The sequence below is a fragment of the Coregonus lavaretus genome (genome assembly GCF_964263955.1).
Source record: "Coregonus lavaretus genome assembly, contig: HAP1_SCAFFOLD_301, whole genome shotgun sequence".
NCBI classification, from domain to species: Eukaryota; Metazoa; Chordata; class Actinopteri; order Salmoniformes; family Salmonidae; genus Coregonus; species Coregonus lavaretus.
This window is the reverse complement of record NW_028159431.1, coordinates 68,053-78,946: the sequence shown is the minus strand read 5'-3', so window position 1 is coordinate 78,946 and position 10,894 is coordinate 68,053. Positions and strand designations below refer to the sequence as shown.

General features: G+C 43.9%; 1 protein-coding gene across 1 annotated transcript in view; it reads left to right on the top strand.

Annotated features, from left to right (window-relative positions):
• Positions 1–10,894, top strand: part of LOC311122858 (ornithine aminotransferase, mitochondrial-like) — a 35,675-nt gene that overhangs the window by 20,306 nt on the left and 4,475 nt on the right. Inside the window, exons 6-8 of the mRNA XM_084197174.1 lie at positions 5,896–6,018; positions 6,615–6,743; positions 9,147–9,260. Of these exons, the coding sequence (XP_084053300.1) occupies positions 5,896–6,018; positions 6,615–6,743; positions 9,147–9,260 (366 nt within the window). The remainder of the gene's footprint in view (positions 1–5,895; positions 6,019–6,614; positions 6,744–9,146; positions 9,261–10,894) is intronic.

Genomic DNA, 10,894 nt, shown 5'->3' with positions numbered 1-10,894 from the left:
CCTTAATGTTACCACTCTGCAGGCCAGTTTCCTGGTCCTCTATAATACTGAACCTTAATGTTACCACTCTACAGGCCAATTTCCTGTCCCTCTATAATACTGAACCTTAATGTTACCACTCTGCAGGCCAGTTTCCTGTTCCTCTATAATACTGAACCTTAATGTTACCACTCTGCAGGCCAGTTTCCTGTTCCTCTATAATACTGAACCTTAATGTTAATGTTACCACTCTGCAGGCCAGTTTCCTGTTCCTCTATAATACTGAACCTTAATATTAATGTTACCACTCTGCAGGCCAGTTTCCTCTTCCTCTATAATACTGAACCTTAATATTAATGTTACCACTCTACAGGCCAGTTTCCTGTGCCTCTATAATACTGAACCTTAATATTAATGTTACTACTATACAGGGCAGTTTCCTGTTCCTCTATAATGCTGAACCTTAATATTAATGTTACTACTCTACAGGCCAGTTTCCTGTCCCTCTATAATACTGAACCTTAATGTTAATGTTACTACTATACAGGCCAGTTTCCTGTTCCTCTATAATACTGAACCTTAATGTTAATGTTACTACTATACAGGCCAGTTTCCTGTTCCTCTATAATACTGAACCTTAATGTTAATGTTACCACTCTACAGGCCAGTTTCCTGTTCCTCTATAATACTGAACCTTAATGTTACCACTCTGCAGGCCAGTTTCCTGTTCCTCTATAATACTGAACCTTAATGTTACCACTCTACAGGCCAGTTTCCTGTTCCTCTATAATACTGAACCTTAATGTTAATGTTACCACTCTGCAGGCCAGTTTCCTGGTCCTCTATAATACTGAACCTTAATGTTACCACTCTACAGGCCAATTTCCTGTCCCTCTATAATACTGAACCTTAATGTTACCACTCTGCAGGCCAGTTTCCTGTTCCTCTATAATACTGAACCTTAATGTTACCACTCTGCAGGCCAGTTTCCTGTTCCTCTATAATACTGAACCTTAATGTTAATGTTACCACTCTGCAGGCCAGTTTCCTGTTCCTCTATAATACTGAACCTTAATATTAATGTTACCACTCTGCAGGCCAGTTTCCTCTTCCTCTATAATACTGAACCTTAATATTAATGTTACCACTCTACAGGCCAGTTTCCTGTGCCTCTATAATACTGAACCTTAATATTAATGTTACTACTATACAGGGCAGTTTCCTGTTCCTCTATAATGCTGAACCTTAATATTAATGTTACTACTCTACAGGCCAGTTTCCTGTCCCTCTATAATACTGAACCTTAATGTTAATGTTACTACTATACAGGCCAGTTTCCTGTTCCTCTATAATACTGAACCTTAATGTTAATGTTACTACTATACAGGCCAGTTTCCTGTTCCTCTATAATACTGAACCTTAATGTTAATGTTACCACTCTACAGGCCAGTTTCCTGTTCCTCTATAATACTGAACCTTAATGTTACCACTCTGCAGGCCAGTTTCCTGTTCCTCTATAATACTGAACCTTAATGTTACCACTCTACAGGCCAGTTTCCTGTTCCTCTATAATACTGAACCTTAATGTTAATGTTACCACTCTGCAGGCCAGTTTCCTGTGCCTCTATAATACTGAACCTTAATGTTACTACTATACAGGCCAGTTTCCTGTTCCTCTATAATACTGAACCTTAATGTTAATGTTACTACTATACAGGCCAGTTTCCTGTTCCTCTATAATACTGAACCTTAATGTTAATTTTACTACTATACAGGCCAGTTTCCTGTTCCTCTATAATACTGAACCTTAATGTTACTACTATACAGGCCAGTTTCCTGTTCCTCTATAATACTGAACCTTAATGTTACCACTCTGCAGGCCAGTTTCCTGTTCCTCTATAATACTGAACCTTAATGTTACCACTCTGCAGGCCAGTTTCCTGTGCCTCTATAATACTGAACCTTAATGTTACCACTCTGCAGGCCAGTTTCCTGTTCCTCTATAATACTGAACCTTAATGTTACTACTCTACAGGCCAGTTTCCTGTTCCTCTATAATACTGAACCTTAATGTTAATGTTACCACTCTGCAGGCCAGTTTCCTGTGCCTCTATAATACTGAACCTTAATGTTACCACTCTACAGGCCAGTTTCCTGTACCTCTATAATACTGAACCTTAATATTAATGTTACCACTCTGCAGGCCAGTTTCCTGTTCCTCTATAATACTGAACCTTAATGTTAATGTTACCACTCTGCAGGCCAGTTTCCTGTTCCTCTATAATACTGAACCTTAATGTTACTACTCTACAGGCCAGTTTCCTGGTCCTCTATAATACTGAACCTTAATGTTAATGTTACCACTCTGCAGGCCAGTTTCCTGTACCTCTATAATACTGAACCTTAATGTTAATGTTACTACTATACAGGCCAGTTTCCTGTTCCTCTATAATACTGAACCTTAATGTTACTACTATACAGGCCAGTTTCCTGTTCCTCTATAATACTGAACCTTAATGTTACTACTATACAGGCCAGTTTCCTGTTCCTCTATAATACTGAACCTTAATATTAATGTTACTACTCTACAGGCCAGTTTCCTGTTCCTCTATAATACTGAACTTTAATATTAATGTTACTACTATACAGGGCAGTTTCCTGTTCCTCTATAATAATGAACCTTAATATTAATGTTACTACTATACAGGCCAGTTTCCTGTGCCTCTATAATACTGAACCTTAATGTTAATGTTACCACTCTACAGGCCAGTTTCCTGTTCCTCTATAATACTGAACCTTAATATTAATGTTACTACTATACAGGCCAGTTTCCTGTTCCTCTATAATACTGAACCTTAATGTTACTACTACACAGGCCAGTTTCCTGTTCCTCTATAATACTGAACCTTAATATTAATGTTACTACTATACAGGCCAGTTTCCTGTTCCTCTATAATACTGAACCTTAATATTAATGTTACTACTATACAGGCCAGTTTCCTGTTCCTCTATAATACTGAACCTTAATGTTACCACTCTGCAGGCCAGTTTCCTGTTTCTCTATAATACTGAACCTTAATATTAATGTTACTACTATACAGGCCAGTTTCCTGTCCTCTATAATACTGAACCTTAATATTAATGTTACTATTATACAGGCCAGTTTCCTGTTCCTCTATAATACTGAACCTTAATATTAATGTTACCACTCTGCAGGCCAGTTTCCTGTGCCTCTATAATACTGAACCTTAATGTTACTACTATACAGGCCAGTTTCCTGTTCCTCTATAATACTGAACCTTAATGTTATCACTCTGCAGGCCAGTTTCCTGTACCTCTATAATACTGAACCTTAATATTAATGTTACTACTATACAGGCCAGTTTCCTGTTCCTCTATAATACTGAACCTTAATGTTACTACTATACAGGCCAGTTTCCTGGTCCTCTATAATACTGAACCTTAATATTAATGTTACCACTCTACAGGCCAGTTTCCTGTTCCTCTATAATACTGAACCTTAATGTTACCACTCTACAGGCCAGTTTCCTGTTCCTCTATAATACTGAACCTTAATGTTACCACTCTGCAGGCCAGTTTCCTGTTCCTCTATAATACTGAACCTTAATATTAATGTTACCACTCTGCAGGCCAGTTTCCTGTTCCTCTATAATACTGAACCTTAATGTTACTACTCTACAGGCCAGTTTCCTGTTCCTCTATAATACTGAACCTTAATATTAATGTTACCACTGCAGGCCAGTTTCCTGTTCCTCTATAATACTGAACCTTAATGTTACCGCTCTGCAGGCCAGTTTCCTGTGCCTCTATAATACTGAACCTTAATATTAATGTTACCACTCTGCAGGCCAGTTTCCTGTCCCTCTATAATACTGAACCTTAATGTTACCGCTCTGCAGGCCAGTTTCCTGTGCCTCTATAATACTGAACCTTAATATTAATGTTACCACTCTGCAGGCCAGTTTCCTGTTCCTCTATAATACTGAACCTTAATGTTACTACTCTACAGGCCAGTTTCCTGGTCCTCTATAACACTGAACCTTAATGTTAATGTTACCACTCTGCAGGCCAGTTTCCTGTACCTCTATAATACTGAACCTTAATGTTAATGTTACTACTATACAGGCCAGTTTCCTGTTCCTCTATAATACTGAACCTTAATGTTACTACTATACAGGCCAGTTTCCTGTTCCTCTATAATACTGAACCTTAATGTTACTACTATACAGGCCAGTTTCCTGTTCCTCTATAATACTGAACCTTAATGTTACTACTATACAGGCCAGTTTCCTGTTCCTCTATAATACTGAACCTTAATATTAATGTTACTACTCTACAGGCCAGTTTCCTGTTCCTCTATAATACTGAACCTTAATGTTACCACTCTGCAGGCCAGTTTCCTGTTCCTCTATAATACTGAACCTTAATGTTACCACTCTACAGGCCAGTTTCCTGTTCCTCTATAATACTGAACCTTAATATTAATGTTACCACTCTGCAGGCCAGTTTCCTGTTCCTCTATAATACTGAACCTTAATGTTACTACTCTACAGGCCAGTTTCCTGTTCCTCTATAATACTGAACCTTAATATTAATGTTACCACTGCAGGCCAGTTTCCTGTTCCTCTATAATACTGAACCTTAATGTTACCGCTCTGCAGGCCAGTTTCCTGTGCCTCTATAATACTGAACCTTAATATTAATGTTACCACTCTGCAGGCCAGTTTCCTGTTCCTCTATAATACTGAACCTTAATGTTACTACTCTACAGGCCAGTTTCCTGGTCCTCTATAATACTGAACCTTAATGTTAATGTTACTACTATACAGGCCAGTTTCCTGTTCCTCTATAATACTGAACCTTAATGTTACTACTATACAGGCCAGTTTCCTGTTCCTCTATAATACTGAACCTTAATGTTACTACTATACAGGCCAGTTTCCTGTTCCTCTATAATACTGAACCTTAATATTAATGTTACTACTCTACAGGCCAGTTTCCTGTTCCTCTATAATACTGAACTTTAATATTAATGTTACTACTATACAGGGCAGTTTCCTGTTCCTCTATAATACTGAACCTTAATATTAATGTTACTACTATACAGGCCAGTTTCCTGTTCCTCTATAATACTGAACCTTAATGTTAATGTTACCACTCTACAGGCCAGTTTCCTGTTCCTCTATAATACTGAACCTTAATATTAATGTTACTACTATACAGGCCAGTTTCCTGTTCCTCTATAATACTGAACCTTTATGTTACCTCTCTGCAGGCCAGTTTCCTGTTCCTCTATAATACTGAACCTTAATGTTACCACTCTGCAGGCCAGTTTCCTGTACCTCTATAATACTGAACCTTAATGTTACCACTCTGCAGGCCAGTTTCCTGTTCCTCTATAATACTGAACCTTAATGTTACCACTCTACAGGCCAGTTTCCTGTTCCTCTATAATACTGAACCTTAATGTTAATGTTACCACTCTGCAGGCCAGTTTCCTGTTCCTCTATAATACTGAACCTTAATGTTACCACTCTGCAGGCCAGTTTCCTGTTCCTCTATAATACTGAACCTTAATGTTACCACTCTGCAGGCCAGTTTCCTGGTCCTCTATAATACTGAACCTTAATATTAATGTTACCACTCTGCAGGCCAGTTTCCTGGAGCCAGATAAGGCCTAGTCCTGTTCTAAAATATCCTTCAATGAAGAATCTCCATTGAGAAGGCTTTTTTGGTCTGGGAAATTGGTCTTGCTTCCATATTGTGTCAGTATACAGAGGCAAATGGAGTGTCTCCAGCCCTGTATTTCCATTGATGGGATTATCATGGAAACACGGATTGATTGACTAGTCTAGTTACCTGTTATCACTGACTGTGTGCTGATGGTTGTTCCAGAAATCTCTCCGGGACCCTAATGTAGCAGCCTTCATGGTGGAGCCAATCCAGGGAGAGGCTGGCGTGGTGGTTCCTGATCCTGGATACCTCACCACCGTCAGAGAGCTCTGCACTCAGAACAACGTGAGTAGTGCAAGACGTCTCCGCATTAAACACAAACACACATCGTACTGCGAGCCTTCAGAATCAACGGTGGATCTTCGTCATTGGAAACAGACATTTTCCCCCCACTTTTGGTTGATCGCTCTATCAATCCATTTTGGTGAGATGGACAAATATACTGATGTGACGTTTTCCTTGTAACTGTGCTTCCCTGTGCTTGGGTCTAGATACCAGGTTATTGTAAATCACTCTGTGGCAACTGTTGAAGTAAAATGGACTTTATAAATGAAATGTGATTTTGATTTGATATCTCCTACTGCATGGTGTTGTTCATAGCTGATGAGGTTCAGCCTGGGCTGGAGCTGGCTGTAGTGTGGAGAGACAGACTCATACATAGACTACACTAATGTCTCTGTGTTCCATGTCTAGGTGCTGTTCATAGCTGATGAGGTTCAGACTGGACTGGCCCGTACAGGCAGACGGCTGGCTGGACTACACTAATGTCTCTGTGTTCCATGTCTAGGTGCTGTTCATAGCTGATGAGGTTCAGACTGGACTGGCCCGTACAGGCAGACGGCTGGCTGGACTACACTAATGTCTCTGTGTTCCATGTCTAGGTGCTGTTCATAGCTGATGAGGTTCAGACTGGACTGGCCCGTACAGGCAGACGTCTGGCTGTGGACCATGAGGAAGTTCGTCCTGACATCGTGATCCTGGGAAAGGCTCTGTCAGGTGGAGTCTACCCTGTGAGTAACACAACACTGTGACACTACTTTCTTTGCAATTGTGTACTGTAATTTGATTTACTAAATGAAAATGCTGTCTAATAATTTTATAAGGGATGGGTTGCATCAATACATGAATATTAATTGTTTAATTCACTTCCTTCTGTGGCTAACTCACTGCTTATTCAGCATTTTCTGACTGTTGTGACTGGGTCATGGTGTGACTGGGTTATGGTGTGACTGGGTCATGGTGTGACTGGGTTATGGTGTGACTGGGTTATGGTGTGTCTGGGTCATGGTGTGACTGGGTCATGGTGTGACTGGGTCATGGTGTGACTGGGTCATGGTGTGTCTGGGTCATGGTGTGACTGGGTCATGGTGTCATGGTGTGACTGGGTCATGGTGTCATGGTGTGACTGGGTCATGGTGTCATGGTGTGACTGGGTCATGGTGTGTCTGGGTCATGGTGTGACTGGGTCATGGTGTGACTGGGTCATGGTGTGACTGGGTCATGGTGTGTCTGGGTCATGGTGTGACTGGGTCATGGTGTGACTGGGTCATGGTGTGACTGGGTCATGGTGTGACTGGGTCATGGTGTGTCTGGGTCATGGTGTGACTGGGTTATGGTGTGTCTGGGTCATGGTGTGACTGGGTCATGGTGTGACTGGGTCATGGTGTGACTGGGTCATGTTGTGACTGTTGTGACTGGGTCATGTTCTGACTGGGTTATGTTGTGACTGTTGTGACTGGGTCATGGTGTGACTGGGTCATGGTGTGACTGTTGTGACTGGGTCATGGTGTGACTGGGTCATGGTGTGACTGGGTCATGGTGTGTCTGGGTCATGGTGTGACTGGGTCATGGTGTGACTGGGTCATGGTGTGACTGGGTCATGGTGTGACTGGGTCATGGTGTGACTGGGTTATGGTGTGTCTGGGTCATGGTGTGACTGGGTCATGGTGTGACTGGGTCATGGTGTGACTGGGTCATGTTGTGACTGTTGTGACTGGGTCATGTTCTGACTGGGTTATGTTGTGACTGTTGTGACTGGGTCATGGTGTGACTGGGTCATGGTGTGACTGTTGTGACTGGGTCATGGTGTGACTGGGTCATGGTGTGACTGGGTCATGGTGTGACTGGGTCATGGTGTGACTGGGTCATGGTGTGTCTGGGTCATGGTGTGACTGGGTCATGGTGTGTCTGGGTCATGGTGTGACTGGGTCATGGTGTGTCTGGGTCATGGTGTGACTGGGTCATGGTGTGACTGGGTCATGGTGTGACTGGGTCATGTTGTGACTGGGTCATGGTGTGACTGGGTCATGGTGTGTCTGGGTCATGGTGTGTCTGAGTCATGGTGTGACTGGGTCATGGTGTGACTGGGTCATGGTGTGACTGGGTCATGGTGTGACTGGGTCATGGTGTGACTGGGTCATGGTTTGTCTGGGTCATGGTGTGTCTGGGTCATGGTGTGTCTGGGTCATGGTGTGACTGGGTCATGGTGTGTCTGAGTCATGGTGTGTCTGAGTCATGGTGTGACTGGGTCATGTTGTGACTGTTGTGACTGGGTCATGGTGTGACTGGGTCATGGTGTGACTGGGTCATGGTGTGACTGGGTCATGGTGTGACTGGGTCATGGTGTGACTGGGTCATGGTGTGACTGGGTCATGGTGTGACTGTTGTGACTGGGTCATGTTCTGACTGGGTTATGTTGTGACTGTTGTGACTGGGTCATGGTGTGACTGGGTCATGGTGTGACTGTTGTGACTGGGTCATGGTGTGACTGGGTCATGGTGTGACTGGGTCATGGTGTGACTGGGTCATGGTGTGTCTGGGTCATGGTGTGACTGGGTCATGGTGTGACTGGGTCATGGTGTGACTGGGTCATGGTGTGTCTGAGTCATGGTGTGTCTGGGTCATGGTGTGACTGGGTCATGGTGTGACTGGGTCATGGTGTGACTGGGTCATGGTTTGACTGGGTCATGGTTTGACTGGGTCATGGTGTGTCTGAGTCATGTTGTGACTGGGTCATGGTGTGACTGGGTCATGGTGGACTGGGTCATGGTGTGACTGGGTCATGGTGTGTCTGGGTCATGGTGTGTCTGGGTCATGGTGTGACTGGGTCATGGTGTGACTGGGTCATGGTGTGTCTGAGTCATGGTGTGACTGGGTCATGTTGTGACTGTTGTGACTGGGTCATGGTGTGACTGGGTCATGGTGTGACTGGGTCATGGTGTGACTGGGTCATGTTGTGACTGGGTCATGGTGTGACTGGGTCATGGTGTGACTGGGTCATGGTGTGACTGGGTCATGGTGTGACTGGGTCATGGTGTGACTGGGTCATGGTGTGACTGGGTTATGGTGTGATTGGGTCATGTTGTGACTGGGTCATGTCAGTCTCCTATAAATGTGAACCTTGACCCTGCCAGGTGTCTGCGGTGCTGTGTGATGACGAGGTGATGCTGACCATCAAGCCTGGAGAGCACGGCTCTACGTACGGAGGAAACCCTCTGGCCTGTAGCGTTGCCATGGCAGCTCTAGAGGTATGTGGTAGCTAGCTTTATTTATTTATTTATGTTAGCTAGTTAGCTATTTAGCTAGTTAGTTATTTGGCTATGGAGAGATTCAAACATTAGGAGAGATGGAGACCCGTATCTGGCTAGCTGGTTTAGTAAGACAGGATACTCCCCAGAGCAACAGACAGCTGAGAGTACTGTATCTGGCTAGCTGGTTTAGTAAGACAGGATACTCCCCAGAGCAACAGACAGCCGAGAATACTGTATCTGGCTAGCTGGTTTAGTAAGACAGGATACTCCCCAGAGCAACAGACAGCTGAGAGTACTGTATCTGGCTAGCTGGTTTAGTAAGACAGGATACTCCCCAGAGCAACAGACAGCTGAGAGTACTGTATCTGGCTAGCTGGTTTAGTAAGACAGGATACTCCCCAGAGCAACAGACAGCCGAGAATACTGTATCTGGCTAGCTGGTTTAGTAAGACAGGATACTCCCCAGAGCAACAGACAGCTGAGAGTACTGTATCTGGCTAGCTGGTTTAGTAAGACAGGATACTCCCCAGAGCAACAGACAGCTGAGAGTACTGTATCTGGCTAGCTGGTTTAGTAAGACAGGATACTCCCCAGAGCAACAGACAGCTGAGAGTGCTGTATCTGGCTAGCTGGTTTAGTAAGACAGGATACTCCCCAGAGCAACAGACAGCCGAGAGTACTGTATCTGGCTAGCTGGTTTAGTAAGACAGGATACTCCCCAGAGCAACAGACAGCTGAGAGTACTGTATCTGGCTAGCTGGTTTAGTAAGACAGGATACTCCCCAGAGCAACAGACAGCTGAGAGTACTGTATCTGGCTAGCTGGTTTAGTAAGACAGGATACTCCCCAGAGCAACAGACAGCTGAGAGTACTGTATCTGGCTAGCTGGTTTAGTAAGACAGGATACTCCCCAGAGCAACAGACAGCTGAGAGTACTGTATCTGGCTAGCTGGTTTAGTAAGACAGGATACTCCCCAGAGCAACAGACAGCTGAGAGTACTGTATCTGGCTAGCTGGTTTAGTAAGACAGGATACTCCCCAGAGCAACAGACAGCTGAGAGTACTGTATCTGGCTAGCTGGTTTAGTAAGACAGGATACTCCCCAGAGCAACAGACAGCTGAGAGTACTGTATCTGGCTAGCTGGTTTAGTAAGACAGGATACTCCCCAGAGCAACAGACAGCTGAGAGTACTGTATGGATACTCCCCAGAGCAACAGGCAGCTGAGAGTACTGTATCTGGCTAGCTGGTTTAGTAAGACAGGATACTCCCCAGAGCAACAGACAGATGAGAGTACTGTATCTGGCTAGCTGGTTTAGTAAGACAGGATACTCCCCAGAGCAACAGACAGCTGAGAGTACTGTATCTGGCTAGCTGGTTTAGTAAGACAGGATACTCCCCAGAGCAACAGACAGCTGAGAGTACTGTATCTGGCTAGCTGGTTTAGTAAGACAGGATACTCCCCAGAGCAACAGGCAGCTGAGAGTACTGTATCTGGCTAGCTGGTTTAGTAAGACAGGATACTCCCCAGAGCAACAGACAGCTGAGAGTACTGTATCTGGCTAGCTGGTTTAGTAAGACAGGATACTCCCCAGAGCAACAGACAGCTGAGAGTACTGTATCTGGCTAGCT